The 18,782-nt window shown below is 36.8% G+C and overlaps 1 protein-coding gene across 1 annotated transcript; it reads right to left on the reverse strand.

Annotated features, from left to right (window-relative positions):
* Window positions 1–9,342: 9,342 nt before the first annotated feature.
* On the reverse strand, window positions 9,343–11,176 carry LOC137734862 (alcohol acyltransferase 9-like). The gene has a single exon (XM_068474171.1). It carries the CDS (start codon window positions 11,148–11,150, stop codon window positions 9,603–9,605), a length of 1,548 nt encoding a protein of 515 aa, XP_068330272.1. The 5' UTR covers window positions 11,151–11,176; the 3' UTR covers window positions 9,343–9,602.
* Window positions 11,177–18,782: the final 7,606 nt, after the last annotated feature.

Genomic DNA, 18,782 nt, shown 5'->3' on the forward strand with positions numbered 1-18,782 from the left:
TTTCATATTTATATTTGATGTTTGTGGGATTAAGAACCCTTGAAATCCAAAGATTGCTTTGAGGGATAAACCCCATTGAAATTGCAAAATCATCATGTTGCAATTTAAGATCAAGTCCCAACTAATAGAAGAATATGATCAGATGTTAGTGGGAAGATTGATTTCCTATCACTTACGAGACCAAATATTCCTTATATTATAAGTGTGGTGAGTCAGTTTATTTATGCTCCAAATAGCAACCACATAGAGACAGTGATGTGTATTTTGAGTTACCTAAAAGCAACTCCAAATAAATGCTTAAGTTTTTAAAAATATGGGCATATGGGGGTATAGAGGTGTATTGATGTAGATTGGGCTGTAATATCATTGATCGATGGTCTACATCATGTTACTTTACGTCAATAGTAGGAAATCTTGTGACCTACGGAAATAAAAAGTAAAATGTAGTGGCACGGTCTTTTGTAAAAATTGAGTATAAAGGATGATGCATGGCATCTGTGAACTCTTGTGGCTTTTAATTTTACTCACAAAGATAGGTTTCAAGCCAAGGGACCTATACTTTAATTTAAGGATTTCTTAATTGTCTCTCGTACTACAAATTATGTATAACGACCTTATATTAAACCCTAGAATTTATCTCTACATGCATATTTTTTCTGTCTCACATGATACATCCTTATCAACGAGATCACGAACGAAAAATATCGACATGTATAGAACTATTAGTTGTGTACTTGTGTGAATATTTATGACAGTCTATATACACAATATGTTCCGTGACTCGTTTTGGTTTTGTATGACAACTATGAGACAACCCTGGTGTTAATCAAAATAAATTCAGATAAAAATAGCATGCATGTGGCTGTGGGAATAACATGTTTCAATTATAATTTGTGTTCCTTTAATATTTTGTGGCTGACTTGTATGGTAATTTCTGTTTTGAACATTCAATATAACCATAACCCAACTATACAGTTTTATTTTGAAAAATAAAAAAAAGTTTTATATATGAATGATTCGAAATTATGAGAAAAATAAGTGGGACATCTTTGCAATTCTAACACTGCTTAGCAACGTAAGTTAGTACTACGGTTGGTATTCCTCTTTACTTATAAGTGAGAGGTCTTTGATTCGATTATCTATAAAAGTGAATTTAAACTACATTATTGCTAGTCTATTATGAGGTTAAGTCCACCACACTCTCCTATGTAGATAATATCGTTTGATAGAAAAAATATTGTTTAGAAACATTTAAAGGACATTTTATAAAAATTTCAATTGGGATGTGCTATCCACACACCCCATTTTACTTCTCACACACCTCTTGATAATTTATATCCGTTAATCTTCTTCAATTCATCCGATCCAACGGCCGAAAATTAAAAAGATGTGTGAGAAATAAAATGGAGTTTGTGAATATCACACCTCTTTCAATTTAATAAAAACTGAAACTCGTGTTTCAATATTTAATTTTTGAAAACAAGATTAAAGTATAAAATGAACATTTTAAAATTTGAAATTGGCTACTAGATAAATTTCGGTTTCTAAAAAGAATGAAAATTAAAATTGGAATAATTAAAAAAATTAATTCATGTACTGTTTGGACCTGATTTTATATTTTTGATCTAAATAATTGAGACCGTCGGATAATTATGAAGAATTCTAGATGTTGGAATGTGATAACTTTGTAGCATTATTGGCTTGTTTCTATTATTTTTTTAGATATTACTATTGGATTATTGTAGTACAGGTCTGTTTGGGATTCTCGTATTGGAGTTTTTAAGTGTATTGGGAGAATATCTTCTAATAATTCAAGCACGCAGAAGTTCAAACAACATGTGCAGATATGGAAGAATCATTAGCCCATCTTGGCAGGATGCCAAGTATTTTAATTAAATGGGATTAATGAAGTTGCACTTGCATGCATTTTCACATCCAGGAAGAGGTGGGATTGCATACAAGATGCGGAGATAAAAGATAAAGTGGGACTGCATCAGGTTGCTACAAAAGGACACGTGGATTTTGAACGATAGTGATGACGCAATTAGGATTGAATCTTTGAAAAAGATTGTATTGGAAGGTCAGGTGGAAAAGATGGGACTTTGATTGATGTGATAAGGCATGGACTTATGTGCATACAAGATAAAGTTTTCAGAGTTTCATTTATTATTGTGATTATGCATGGGATAAGTGCGTGGTCAGCAGCAGCAAATAAAGACTCAGAGTCACGGTGTAATTGGGATTGGTTTTCACGACTTAGGAGTGCAGGTCTATATAAATACCAAGCGGCAGATGGCTAAAAAGACCCTTCAATTTAACATACAAACTGTCTTACGCAAATTCTCATTCTACGCGAAACCTCTCAACAATCTTGAGAAATTTTTTTTTTTTTGCACCAATACATCAATAGTATTGTGAAGGCAATCGGTGACATCTTCAGTTTGGATAAACAAGATTGTTGCCGTAGAGTCAGTCAATCGCAGAGCGCGTTCAGTTTGGATAAATAACATTGCTTTGAAATCGACTGATTACCTATCCAAGTCTCGGTCAACAAGGATTTACGAGTCCTTGTTGGTAGAGGTCATCTCATCAACATTCTCTACGAAGTGAGGTGTTACCAGGTTACTACATTCGGCACATTAAAATTCGAATCTAATATTGAACTTTGCAAAACTAGTAGCCTTGTCTTCAGGCTCTAGAATCTGAAAGCCGAGACGTGTTCCTTCCTTAACCGCAATCACAAGATTAAAAAGCCAGCAATGCGCTCAACGCAACATCAACATATTTTACTCCCTGGACGAGCTCGGGCGTCGAGTTGGCATGCCCCGCACATAACCGAATGACGTAGTTAGCTCATTAGTTACTCTGCTTGCACGCCACATTTGACTAAATAGTTTTTAGAGTCAACATGTACTAAAAAAAAAAAAAAAATTAATTCATAGATAAAGTTTCTCACCAAACATGTAATGCGTCCACAATGTATAGTACAATATTAGGTAAACAAACCAGAAAACCATTCAAACCAAACCACTTGATTTATAAACCCAAACAAAATCAAACGAAAGATTCTTTTGGTATGAAGTTTTTATTTTTATTTACAGGGGTTTAACCCAACAAAATTGCTTACAATAAGATATCATATGGTGTTTTTTTGTTTTTGTTTTTGAAATTGAAGGAGAGAGGAAGAGAGTAATAGAGAATGTGGGAGTATAAAGTTTTTTTTTTTATTATTATTTTTTAATTAGAGACATGTTCGGATTACATGTAGGTGAGACTTTGAAAAAAAAAAGCAAATTTTGGTTGTGTGAAATTACATTTCTACCTCATATTTTTTATTCATGTTCTGTTTTAATTAGAAGGTTAAACTGATAATTTCATAGAATTTTGGTTGACAATGAGTGTTTTATTAATTAGTAGAGATAAAATAATACATAATACTAGTGGCATTATTTGAAAAATATTATGTATCTTACTATCTTATTAAACATCTTGAAATTATGGGATTGAAAATTTGAGATTTGAGTTGAGTTATCAGATAAGTATTTGTGAAATTACGAGACTATAAATTAAAGTTATGAGCCACTTAATACTACGGTCTGGTGATATTCTTTTTCACTTGTAAGTAAGAGGTCTTAAGTTTGATTCTCACTAAAAGCGAAGTTGAATCACCTTATCATGGCAAGCCATTGTAAAACTTAGCCCCAGTCCCCCATCCCGTAGTGTAGATACTATTGTCCAAATAAAAAAAGTTATGAAGTTGACAATTCGATTATGGTTTTTTTATATATGTTATTGTTTTTAATTTTTGCTGATATTCCTGATGGAGTAATCTCTTATCTCGGATCAGAGATGCTAACGGGGCGGGAATCGAAGTGGGAGACGCTGAAACTTACATTGGTAACGAGTGCACGTCAATAGCAAACCTATAGTGTTGGAGAACACGTATAATTAGTTCTAAGGCATTATGGTTCGATTATAATTTGGGATTAAAAGAAATGGAAGTGACGCACGATTTATACTTAAAACGCAACCAACTGAACCACGTCCATCCCTTATACAATATCTTCGCTTGCAATGACTGCAAGATCAATACGTTTACTTTGATGAAACAATTATCGAAAATGATCACTTCTTGATGTTAATTTAATGTGTGTTATTATTGGATGATTGTTGTGTTATCGTTGTCTTGTTATTTATATCATATAATATAGGGTTCTTTAGATATAGGCCTTTGAAACTCCTATTTTTCAAAGAAAAACCCACATAAATTTAAACATTCAAATAAAACTCAAATTTTAAATAGACTGTCATGTAGACAAATATATGACCAATTATTACAATACATTTACAACTTATGCGACAAAATCCTAATTTGGTCAATAAATGTTATTACTCATCCTAATTATGATGTGCAATTAAATCCATATGAATATTTTACCTTTCTTGTATCATAAATATTGGCAACATATATAAATTAATTTACCAAATTAAAAAAAGAGAGGACATATTGTCACATCCCCGCCCGGGGCGGATCACTTCCTGGGCCCGCTTCACCACCGTAGCACGATATTGTCCGCTTTGGGCTTACCATTCCCTAACGGTTTTGTTTTTGGGAACTCACGAGTAACTTCCCAGTGGGTCACCCATCCTGGAAGTGCTCTAGCCTCCTTCTCGCTTAACTTCGGAGTTCCTACGGAACCCGAAGCTAGTGAGCTCTCAAAAGGCCTCGTGCTAGGTAGAGATGGGAATATACATTTAAGGATCATTCCCCTGGGCGATGTGGGATGTTACAATCCACCCCCCTTAGGGGCCCGACGTCCTCGTCGGCACACTACGACCAGGGTTAGGCTCTGATACCAATTTGTCACATCCCGGCCCGGGGCGGATCACTTCCAGGCCCGCTCCACCACCGTAGCACGATATTGTCCGCTTTGGGCTTACCATTCCCTCATGGTTTTGTTTTTGGGAACTCACGAGCAACTTCCCAGTGGGTCACTCATCCTGGAAGTGCTCTAGCCTCCTTCTCGCTTAACTTCGGAGTTCCTACGGAACCCGAAGCCAGTGAGCTCCCATAAGGCTTCGTGCTAGGTAGAGATGAGAATATACATTTAAGGATCACTCCCCTGGGCGATGTGGACATCCCGGCCCGGGGAGGATCACTTCCCGGGCCCGCTCCACCACCATAGCACGATATTGTCCGCTTTGGGCTTACCATTCCCTCACGGTTTTGTTTTTGGGAACTCACGAACAACTTCCCAGTGGGTCACCCATCCTGGAAGTGCTCTAGCCTCCTTCTAGCTTAACTTCAGAGTTCCTACGGAACCCGAAGCCAGTGAGCTCCCAAAAGGCCTCGTGCTAGGTAGAGATGAGAATATACATTTAAGGATCATTCCCCTGGGCGATGTGGGATGTTACAATCCACCCCCCTTAGGGGCCCGACGTCCTCGTCGGCACACTACGACCAGGGTTAGGCTCTGATACCAATTTGTCACATCCCGGCCCGGGGCAGATCATTTTCCGGGCTCGCTCCACCACCGTAGCACGATATTGTCCGCTTTGGGCTTACCATTCCCTGACGGTTTTGTTTTTGGGAACTCACGAGCAACTTTCCAGTGGGTCACCCATCCTGGAAGTGCTCTAGCCTCCTTCTCGCTTAAATTCGGAGTTCCTACGGAACCCGAAGCCAGTGAGCTCCCAAAAGGCCTCGTGCTAGGTAGAGATGAGAATATACATTTAAGGATCACTTCCCCGGGCGATGTGGGATGTTACAATCCACCCCCCCTAGGGGCCCGACGTCCTCGTCGGCACACTACGACCAGGGTTAGGCTCTGATACCAAATTTTTCACATCACTCCCCAGGTGGGACCACTTCCTGGGTCCGCTCCACCACCGTAGCACGATATTGTCCGCTTTGGGCTTACCATTCCCTCACGGTTTTGTTTTTGGGAACTCACGAGCAACTTCCTAGTGGGTCACCCATCATGGGATTGCTCAAGCCCCCTACTCGCTTAACTTCGGAGTTCCTACGGAACCCGAAGCCAGTGAGCTCCCAAAAGGCCTCGCACTAGGTAGAGATGGGAATATACATTTAATGATCACTCCCCTGGGTGATGTGGGATGTTACACATATCTTGTATGGAAAAAATAATATTGTTTGAATCATGTAATTACCTATGTACAAATTAATTTACCTACATATAAATTATTATACTAATTTACCTGCATTTTGAATCATGTAATTGCCTAATACAAATATTATACTAATTTACCTACTTATTAATATTATACTAATCTACACATTTAAATTAATTTACCTATTCCAAAAAAACAATTAGTGATATTAGATAATGTTCGAATGTTGTGGGTTTTGTGCTTGTAGGTAATTAAATAAACTTTTAATTTAATGCACATAAATCATGTAGGTAAATTAGACCATTTTGGAAGTAAATTAGACCCTTTAAATTTTGGCTTGATGGAATAGGTAAATTAGACTATTTTGTAGGTAAAAATTGAGCAGAACATATAGGTTTTGTTTTATGTATTAGGGATTGGAGTATTAGCCGAAGCTGTTTTAGGTTTATTGTTGTGTTGGTAGGTAAATTAACTTATACATTTAATGCACAAAATTATGAAATCAGTATTATTATTTTTCAATCGGCACGTTATAACAATTTGAGAGTTAGTACATTGAACATACAATGAATGGCATGAATTATTTTGTAAAATATATAAAATTAATTAAATGGATATAACTAGTAACCTATCCAAAAATCCTATCCAAGTATTAATAGGGGTGGTTTAGGCATTCAGAAAATACACAATTTGAAAAGTCAAACTTAATTAAAGAATTTGTTTAGTTGGATGCTAATCAATGAGCTTTATTCAAGAAAACAAAAAAAGATAAGTTTTAGTAAAGAAAAATATAGTTTTAAGGGGTAATATCAAATTTTCAGTATAATATAAATCTTATTATGAAAAATCATTTGTGTAACTAAAAGTGTTGTACGTCTACTGGTATAAAGAAAGTGTGAAGAGAATTGTTGGTGAATGCTCACTTCTTGATGTTAATTTAAGGCGTGTTATTGTTGAGTAATTTGTTGTGTTATCGTTGTCTCGTCATTTATATTATATAATGTAAATTTTATTATAAAAAATTATTTGTGTAACTAGAAGTGGTGTACGTCTACTGGTATAAAGAAAGCGTGAAGAGAAATGTTGGTGAATACTCGCTGAGGAAAATGACAATGATGACGTGGGAGACGGATTTGCATGCAGGAGTGACGTGTCTGAAGACCAGAGGAAGTGCAGAAAATGTTGGGAGCAGTAAGCATGTGGTGGCCAACGAACGCCTTGGAACTCGCAAGGGCAGTCGCAGCAGCAATTTCTGTCTTCCGATACGATGCCCTATCTCTGCAAAAACAACATATAATCAATATTTTATATAAATTATTAGGTGACTTTTTACCCTTTGCTTGTTCTCCACTTTCTGCCTGGACAACTCTTGGAATATTTGATCAAGCATTTTTGTTGCTGTAAGCAACGCATGGAGGGGAGCTGTTCCAATCCGAGCCACAACCTCTATCTCTCAACGCGATTTCTTATATTAATTTCAAAATTTTATCTTTTCCTTGTTGCAAGACAAATATGTACGAACAAAACAGGTAATCCATCGTCCATGAAATCTCACAGCAGCCATTGCGATCGTAGTTTAGTTTATCTAGTAAACAAACAGTTTATCCAAAAAAAAAGAAAATTTACGTACAAGATTGAGTTATTCACACTGTATTTTATTGGTTAAAAAGAAGGAAAGACACTGAACCTTGTACTTTTCTTTGATCATACTCATTGTAAAGGGATTGGAATTTTTGAACCAATTCAACACGATGCATTCAACTCACATCCCAGGCCACGTACACCGGAACATGATCTAAAAGGCATCGATCCAAACAGATGAAATAAGCATTTTCTATAAGGTGTTGTCATTGTTTATAAAGATATATATAGGAATCATTTCTTAAAAATAAAATATGAAGTATAGAGGCACTTAAAAACCTTTTTCTTGTTTCAGCTTCACTGTTTGCACCTCTAGATAGAATGTTCGGAATCCAAAGTGTTAATTTTTGCTCCGACTGGAGGAGCTTATTGGGGTTTATATATCATCTCTACCAACCAGCCTCAAAGTACACCCATGAGTATTTGGCATTCTCAGTCAGTGTCACAAATGTTGATTACAGAATAATGGGAGACAATGGGACTTATATGCCCTTTTACAGTCATGCTTAACTCCTAAGCTACGCTTAACTAACAAACACATGCTAATAAGAATGCGTGTTTATCATTTCTATGTTAGAAACCATCAACCACCATTTGAACGCACACAGAAAAAGACATCAACTCCAATCAGTTTTTCTCCTCCTGCATGGATTATATGCGCATGAACTGACGCGATGAAATCTCGGCCTTCCATTTCGGTTGTTTCAATCTTTGTTGCGGTTTTTTTCCCCAAACCAGATCACAGCCACTCATTTTCATTTACAAGAGTGGAAGGCCAAAATTTTATCGCATCAGCTCATGCGCAGGAGAGAAAAACTGCAACTCCCATACTCTTTAAGAACTGTGAAAAAGTTCAAATATGGGCTTTATTGCTAAAAAGAGTTCTAGTGAGCTGAGTTCTCAAACTCATGCAAGGACAAGGCATTGGGCCTTGTCTAATTTAGAAGGATTGGAACGCAGAATTCGAATCAAACAAAAGCCCAAATAGGTTAAAGCTCACTCAATTCTATTTGTACTCTTGAGAAAGGTTATAACACTGCCACTTCACCTGAGATAACAGATTGTGTTTGCTGCTTCTCATCCAACTTTGAATCGCATTTTTTAAATTAGAGTAGTTTAAGATAAAACATCTAACATGTTTCTCTTTTCTACATCATTTAGCCTTTCGGTCTTTGCAAAAGCACCTTGCCTGACAAATTATTTAGGTGCCAATTTGATGAAAGAAGAAAACGCATTTAATTACAGGCCGTTTGATAACTATTTATTTTTTATGATATTTGATATTCGTGATATAGGGGGAAGAAACAGAAGAAAACGAGGGATGAAGAAGTGCGAATGCAGAATGGTAGAGATATATTACAAGATTCAAAAAATGAAAACTAAAAACAAAAATCTATGTTCAATTTTTTCACTTTCAAGATTTTGTTTTCATTCCTTCATCTTTATTTTAAGTTGTTTTCCTTATATACTTCCCACATGATCTCAAACACTAAAATAAAATGGAAATTATTATAAAAAAAGTCCTCCTTTATGTAGTCCAAATTCATACAACCATCTAAGCGAGTAATCTTTTATTTAAATATGTTGTTCAAAACTTCAACATGTATGTTAATACCTTTAGCATCGACATGGATTGGATCCAACGGTTCTCATCGCAGATTACAATTTACCACTTTGATTGCATGCATTTCGGATGAAAACATTTGAACAGTAAACCCTAAGCCATCGCTCTCTCACTCTCTCCAATTATACAAGTAAAAAAAAACTATACAAAGTCAACGGCAGTGAGGTGAGCAAAAGAAAGAGAGGGAATCGAGTTCTACTGGTCCTCATGAGTAAGGACTCTTGACCAGCATCTCGTACTTTTCAACTGCACTTGTGGGGACCGCCACCATCACCTTCACAGATTCCCCCCGATCATCATCACCACCGTCAGAATGTCCAGCTGGCAGAAACAGGCAGTACCTATCGCTGCATATGGGACCAACGTGCACCGGCTTGCCCATCCCAAAGTCAACCCTCTCCAGCCCCAGCCTCGACCACTGCGACACGATCAGCACCCCCACCGAGTCCGGACAAGCCCTTCCCCCCTCCCCGCTCACCGACTCCACCACCCTCCGCACGTGCTCCTCCCCCACCCTCTCCTTTGCGCGCTTCACCAGCTCCGCCGCGTGCCACAGACCCTTCTCCGCCAGTTCCCTCGCGCTGCATTGCGCGCACCCCAGCACGAACGCGTTCCCGTAGTATCCGTCGGGTAGACTCGGCCTGACTCGGTCACGTACGTTCACGCTGAATAAAATCTTTAGGGTTTGGTTTGGTGGGAGATTCAATGCTCGAGCCCAACTCCGCCATACGTGACCGGATAGGACCTCAAAGGATGTGTACGACGATGATGACTCGATACTGAGTCGACTCGTTGACGCAGCGAGTTTTTTCAGCTCAATTAAATATTTTTTATGGAATGTGATCGAGGTGGGGATGAGTCTTTCGTTGGCGAACCGAGTCACGAAGCCGGAAACGTCCGGGACCTTGCTGTACTCGGGATGACTCGCCGCATGGGTTACTCGATGATGACGTGGATTTAATGCAAGTTGTGGGTCCAGAAGGTGGCGATCCCATACGGGCTTGGGTTTGAACTCGCTAGTGAACCCGCGCTTCCCGGTTGCCAGCTCGGCAAACGAGTTGAGAAATTCCGTGCTTCCGATCCCGTCGCAGACGCAGTGGTTGAATCCAACGCCAAGTGCCGCCGCTCCATCTTTAAGCCACGTCAGTTGGACAACGAGCGGCGGGGCCCCTTTAAGTACGTCGGCGACTTGGAGCGACAATAGCTTCCTCCACTCGGCGATGTAGCGCGGAGCACGCTCAAAATCAGAGACTGCGACATTGTAGGAGACAGCTTCGATGAAAACTGCACCCTGAGCCCGACAGACCACTTGAAGACTGGAGCCATCGGGCTTGGGGCGCACTCTGCCTGCTAGAGGGTAGTAAGGCACCAAAGCGTGAGCCAGTGCTGCCTTGACTCGCGACGCGGTCGAGGCCTGATTCAGTCCCGGGCACGGAGTGTAGACCAAGAGGTACTCAATGGTGAAGCGGAGGAAGAGCTGCGAGTCGACGGCGGAGAGGTTGAGAACGCAAGTCGGGGTGGGATCGGAGGGCGTGACAACCACGGCCTCCTTTACACGGAGAGAGCTTCCCATATCCTCAAGTATAACGATCAAATAAATGAAGAATTTAATTAAACCGTGAGTTTTGTTTATTTTTGGTAATGTGAGGGGTAGAGGATTTAGGGTTTGTGGGTTTGCTTTTTTCAGATGAGCAATGTATGAATATATAAGAGACAGAAAGGAATTTGGTGAATGTTTAAGACCCAGGGCCATGTGTGTGTTTGCTGTTTTGTTACTGTGAAAGATTTGCGCAAGATTCTCTGGGTATGCTTTACAAAAAAAAATGAATATAAAAACAAAAAACTATTGTTCCCTCTGACTGATAGCTCTCTCTCCTACTGAGGGACTCTGATAAAGATGACATTTTCCAACTAATCACTTAATCAAATACTCTAACAAGTGTAGTCAATGATTGAGAGACTTAAAGTTTTTAAATTAAAATTTGTAAATTAAATAATCTATATGGTGATGATTAGATTGTTATTTAAATATTGATTAACGTGTTTATTTTTTATTGATGACATATCATTTAGTTTTAAAATTTGATCTATTTAGAATTATCCCAATTTGTGTGATGGTATTATGAGAAATACTAAGAATACTCTCTCAAAAGTGGAATTCTTCGTGAACTTCTATGTCACCTCATACTTTTTATGTTTGTATGAAAATTACTTTAAATATGAGGTGATAGAGAATTTATAAAAAATCTCACTTTAAAAGAATTTATTTACCCTTTCTCTAATATTATTAAACACGTACAGATCGAATTGCAGAAGTATATCTCACCAACAGTACCAGACAGAAGTAGGTACAATAACAGTTGCGTCCGTGAACGACGTTACAAATGCTTTATTGGAAAATAGAGTTTTATGAGCTTTTTTTTTGTGAAGAATCTCTAATTAAACTAATATACTTGAATTTGGTATTATTAGATTATTACTTGACTTAATATACATAAATCCTAACTAAAATCTTAATTATGGTTAGGTTTAGATGAATTGTGCGCACGTTTAGACATGTATTAGTTTGTCTGGTGTTCCGATTATTCGCTAATGTATGTTTGAATTTAGTTATAACAACTAGGTGTTTTAAATAATATTTTGGGAGGTGGAGGGAACTGATGGACGTGGAGACTGATATCTGTCTACTTCATGTCTGCGTTATCTTATGCAAAAAGATATTGACACAATCATATACCAATATTACGTAAAACCTGCTTTTTGTGGTTGGACATCAAGATTAAGGGCTGGTTTGGTATTGCTGTGCTTTGAAAAAAAGCTGATTCTGCTGTGCTGTGAGAATAAGCGGCTGTGAAATAAAGCAGCAGAGTGTTTGGTAAACTTTTTTGTAAAAGTGCTTTTGAAAAAAAAAAAAAAAACAGTATTATAGTGTTTGGTAAACTTTTATGTAAAACAGATGTGAAAAAAAGCCGATTTTTCAAAGCTGTGTTTTGCAGCTTCTTGTTTTTGGCTTTTTTTCACCCAAAACTGTGAAAAAAAGCTGAAGCTGAATGTTTACCAAACACAAAAACAGCTCCCAGTTTTTTTTTTATACCAGCTTTTTTCAAAATCACCTCAGTACCAAACCAGGTCGAAATCTGGCCTTTTGGGAACTTTTGGCTTTTGGGGTGGGGTCAATAATTATAAGGCAATTTTAGGATTATTTCTCTCATTGTCTTTATCATTTTATGGTGGATATGATTTCCAAAAGACAAAGTATTGTATCGAACATATTTTAGTGCGGGTGAAAACCATGCGAGACGGGCAAACTTGGCTAATACTTTAAGGATTGTATTCGAAAATAGATTAGTCGCGTAATACAATAATTTTATGTGTTAAATATAGTGAATTATTCAGTTATAACACATATTATGTCCCAAACTACACATTGTCAACTTTATCTATTATAATTATAATTATTTATTTTCCACATATAATATATATATATATATTTGAATTTGTTAACTTATCTGCCAACTAAAAGTGAGACAATGAGAAAGGTGCACATATTCTTTAAAGGTGCACATATTCTTTGTTCACTATGTATTAGTCTTTGTAGAATGAAAATGATTTGTTATTTATTCAGCCTTCAGGGTGTATTTTGGCTCGTTTACCTCAAGTGTATAGTAATGCTCATCACTTTACTTATTATTATTGTGATGTGTTTAAATTTTGAGATTGTGAATCATTCATGGGGTATTTTTGCTGATTACCCTGAAGTGGTAGTATTGCTCATTAGTCACCACTCTTAACTGGTGGTAATGCTCACCATTCTTAAGTGGTGGTAATTATTATTATTGAATGAGTTTAAATTTTGAGATTTGTGTTTATCTACTACATAGGTCTCAAAATTTAAACGCATTCAGTAATAAATAGAATGATGAGCATCACACTCACCTGAGGATTCCCATTTCAGTTTTAATTGGTTAGTAAATTGCTCAATTAAGTTGGAAAACAATACGGACGCTGCACATGCACAGGAATAATGTGTTTGTGTAGCTATAATTTCGTTCTTCAATTGTTTATGTAAAGCAAAGCTACTACATTTCAATGTATATATTTTTTTATAATACATTTCAATATATTTTAAACCTGGGATTTAAGTACTATTAAATGTAAACTAAACATTAATTTAGAGGGCATCAATAGGAAGCATTGTGCCTATCACATATATAATTGACTTTCTTACCAGATTATAAGCATTCTAATTGACCAAAGTACTAAAAGTTCACATATATAATTGACTTTCTTACTAGATTACATCGAGTCTATTCTTACTTAACAGTCTACACATTATTACCGCAGATTTTCTTTTCTTTGTTTAGTTGGAGTAAATTTGAAACAAGATCACGGACTGCTCTATGGAAAACAAATTGAAACGAAAAATGTGCCTTGAATTAGTCTCTTGAAAAGCTAAATGAAGCTCACTGGCTAGAGCCTAGAATCTTATTTAGATACAATTCAAATATGTACTTAAGCTTTTTCTGTGTCATATATCTTCTGACATAGGCTTGCTTTAGAGGATGTTCTCGAAGTTTGATGAACCTTAAAGAAAGCGCCCTAATTCCTCGGGTTTCCCTTTTAGAAATTCGTCCTCAGATATGGACTACATGAAAAAAAGTTGATGAAGTCAGCTGTAGATTTGGCATTGATGCAAATGCATCTTATGTGGAGGATGCCGTTAGTTTTGTGCTCGTCTCCTCCGTTGGTCGATTGTCACTCTCCTTTTGGTTTAAATTGGTCATGCAGAACATATACTTGCTTGGATATGCACATAAAGTTGGAGACAGAAAGTTTATTTAGTCTCCCTTTAGAAACAGTCACCTACAAGCTAAAGGGCTTAATTCATCGAGCATACGAACTCGAAACTTCATTTATTTAAATAGAAATAATTAAATGATCGCCTATTTTATGTATTATAAAAATACGATAAGATAAGAAAAAAAATCATAATTGAGTTGACAAGGAAATGAACATTATATGGACACAAGTATTTTTCCTTTTACAATATTATGAATTAGTACGGGCAGTGTGCTTATCCCATTGATGAGAGATGCCATGAGATGTCCACGGAAAGTCATATAGATTGAATAGGGAAATTTTAGGGGGATTATATTTCTGTACCAAGTTTATGTACTATCTGATGTGATAAGTGATGTGTATATGCTATAATAATTAATAAATTTATCTCATTGAATGTTGATTTTATGCATCACTTATAGCATGTGATGTTCCCTAGCATTACTCATTAAAATTAAAATAAATTTCGAAGTTTAGGAAACTAAAGGAAGGAGGTAATGCATGCCTACCCCAGTAATTATTAGGATTTTATTTATAGGGACCGGAAGTTTATTTCTTTGAAAGTTAATTATGCTTCTATTATTGATTTCTTGCATTCTCTAAAATTGGTGCCTTGGCAGTTGATCAGGTGAAGTGGAAGAATTATTTGAATCGAATTTTCCAAGTTTATTTTCAGTCTTCTCATATTTATATGAAAGATAATCAAATTGTCGATGCCCTAGCAAATAATGACACCTCTTCTATTTCTCCTGATGTTATATGCCGAATTATCATCGACTTTATGTGGGTCTTTCAAGCTACAGTTTTTTTTATAGGTTTTTTATTTTTATTTTTTATAATTGTTATTTAGTTTTTTTGTTTTTATGGCTTTCTTTCGTTGTCATAATTAGGCTCGTGCTCTCTTTGATATATTGTATTTTTCTTTTTATTAATGAAATTATCACTTAATCACTTCCCATGATAGCTGTGACATCCCACATCGCCCAGGGGAGTGATCCTTAAATGTATATTCCCATCCCTACCTAGCGCGAGGCCTTTTGGGAGCTCACTGGCTTCGGGTTCCATAGGAACTCCGAAGTTAAGCGAGAAGGGGGCTAGAGCAATCCCATGATGGGTGACCCACTGGGAAGTTGCTCGTGAGTTCCCAAAAACAAAACCGTGAGGGAATGGTAAGCCCAAAGCAGACAATATCGTGCTACGGTGGTGGAGCGGGCCCGGGAAGTGGTTCCGCCCCGGGTCGGGATGTGACAATTTGGTATCAGAGCCTAACCCTGGCCGCGTGTGTGCCGACGAGGACGTCGGGCCCCTAAGGGGGGTGGGTTGTGACATCCACATCGCCCAGGGGAGTGATCCTTAAATGTATATTCCCATCCCTACCTAGCGCGAGGCCTTTTGGGAGCTCACTGGCTTCGGGTTCCATAGGAACTCCGAAGTTAAGCGAGAAGGGGGCTAGAGCAATCCCATGATGGGTGACCCACTGGGAAGTTGCTCGTGAGTTCCCAAAAACAAAACCGTGAGGGAATGGTAAGTCCAAAGCGGACAATATCGTGCTACGGCGGTGGAGAGGGCCCGGGAAGTGGTTCCGCCCCGGGCCGGGATGTGACAATAGCAATGTTGGAGTGATACTTACTTTGTGATCTTAATTTTTTTTTTTTAAAAAAGAGAAAAAGATTCCATATCTACAATTTGATTATTATGAACAGATGGTGGATGATCGGATCTTGTTTAAACAAATTCGTAATCTATTTCTGCCTTTTATTAGTGAATCCAATCTTATAAACAATTTGTGGAAATGCATCTAGCCATGTGGTCCATGTCATCTTGTTCAATAAAGTCATCAATATCATCCCTTCATGTGTTGATAAGAAGGACATCTACTTGAATCATATTTTGTTAATCACATGATATGACAATTAATGGTTCGATTTATTGTTTAAAACATTAAAGGTAGATCTATCCATCAATCGTAACACCATATAATTCACAAAATATAGTCTAAAAATATGACCTCCTAGCATTTCTCTATTACATAATGTGATTTCCATCTTATTTTTGAAGAATTGTATTATTGTTTGTGACCTGCCCTCTGACTTTCTTTTTTTCCCTGGTTCTATAAATATGTTTCCCATATGCTTTGACTTAAAAAAATAAAATAAAATAATTATAATTTAACAACAAAATAAGTCCGCCCCCAAAGGATAATACTTGTGGCTTTTTTTTCTTTTAATAAACTCATTCCCCATTTGCAAATAACTTATATTCACTGTAGAAATTTTATAATAAGAACAATTTAATTTCTTAATTTTCATTTGAAGATCATCCATTCGAATCGGAGTTCGATTAGTCATCCAAATGTATTAATAAATGGATGGTTCATCATGAATATGTTACTCGATACTTACACTGTTGATTATATATATATATATATATATTTGAATGACTAAACAAACACCGATTCAAATTATTTTTTGTAGGAATGATCTTCAAATGAATCTTAAGAAATTGAATGGTTCCAATTATGAAATTTCTACGAGGAAGTTACATTATTCGCTAGTAGGAGAATGAGACCATCTCAAAAGGGATGCAAGTGTGACCCTTGAACAATAATTAAGGGTATTGAACCTAGCTAACTACTATAATTATATGTAGCAGTGAGATAATTGCTTACATAAACGAAAGGATAGGATCGTATGGATAGGTATATGAGTATAATTATAATTTTATAAAGACTTGTTGGCATGAACCCTTAATTATTTGTATGAATAATGATTCTTAAACATGATAAAAAAAAAGTATATATATATATATATTCATAAAGCAAGTATGAGATTGTGCGTATGTTTACCTTTTTATAAGACCAACTTTGCAATTAGAACTTATTCGTGAAAGTTAATCTTGTTTTGTTGCAATTGCATAACTACACGTATTCATAGATAGACAAATTTTCATAGTTTTGATTAAAACAACAAATTTTCATAGTTGAATGAGAATAGATCTCCTCGCACTTTATTGTTTCAAACCTAAAGATAAAATAAGTCAATGAAAATAATGGCCATAAATAAACATAATTTAGAATGCATCAGAACAGAAAAAAAGACAGTGAGAATCATTTTCCTAGTTGGATTATATATTTTGGCCTGGCTTTTAGCTAGTTCATTGAAGGACAAATTAATTTCTCATTCCGATGGTAAGAAAACAAAATTAGAAATATGCGGTATCGGGTCAGCTGTAAAATTGTTGGGTAGCTGGGTGTACTGTGTGTACAAGAAGTCATGCATAGCTGTGCTTAATACGATGATGACCATGACATTACCAAAGAAGCAAATGCGCCATGGTCAAATCATGACCTACCACCGACCTATTAATTTCTTCCTGAAAGATGCTCTGTGATCGCTTCGTGCCGTACTCTCTCAGACTGAAAGAGATGGGAGATGGGAGAGATGATAGGGAGAGAGAGGAATACGAATCCCTTCAGCTTAACTTTTATTTTACTTATTAGGTAAATTACACAAGTATAGGATAAAAGAACAGTGACAATATAAGAAAATTACATTCTTATTCGAATGAGTGGTTTAAAGTTGTTGTAACGCAAGGAGAGAGGAATTCTCAGGGCGAGTTTGAGCCTCAAAGGTGAGGAGGTGGGAGCGAAGATCAGGAAATTCCGGCAATGGGGAAAATTGAAAACAGCAATGACAAACATTGAATAATCAAACCCCAACATAATCCTAACCGGATTCGCCTATACTAACACTTATATATTAGCTAAAATATACAAGTATGCGGACTAGTAAAAGATAGTAGAGAAGAATTCTCTTTGACAATATGAGGACTGGTAAAAGATAGTAGAGAAGAATTCTCTTTGACAATAGAAGACGATTGGATTCTTATTTGAATAACAGTTCAAATTTGTAGTACTGTTACATGCGTACCCAAATTAGGGTTTGGTTCTTTTTTTTTCTTCAAAGGTTTGAAGTTTAGGATGTCAAAATTTACAAATCAATTCCAGTCATTAATGGCTACTCTTGCATTATTGAGCGGCTTAGTTTCATGATCTTTTCTTTTCTAACACAGTGAAACAGACTAGGAGCTTCAAGAATAAATTAGAAGTGAAAAGATTAAGTTAGAAAAATAGGTCAAACTTTGTCCCTACGGGAAACAAAAAGATGCTGTCTGATATCTCCTCATATCCCTGTAAAAAGGGAAAAGGTTTAGACCGAGATAATAACTCCAACGCAAGTTCTCTACTTTTTGTTAGCTTCAATGGATATGCATGGATCTGCATGCAATGCATGCTTTTCACACGCATCGGAGAATTTCCTATAGGCATCGATCCTTTGTCCAGCTGGTTTGTGATTTAACCCTTCACTTCTTTTCACAAAAAAGCCAGGCCAAGACAATCTGCTTAAAGGCGATTTTATTAGTTTGCATTAAGATTCTTTCTTTTTAGGGTTTCGTCGTGATACGGAACGTTTATTTTGGTTTGATTTAACTTGCGATTAAAGGCGCAGGTCAGTCATCATTTTCCACAACAGTACCCTAAGAGCTG

This window comes from Pyrus communis, chromosome 5 (assembly GCF_963583255.1).
Source record: "Pyrus communis chromosome 5, drPyrComm1.1, whole genome shotgun sequence".
Taxonomy (NCBI): domain Eukaryota; kingdom Viridiplantae; phylum Streptophyta; class Magnoliopsida; order Rosales; family Rosaceae; genus Pyrus; species Pyrus communis.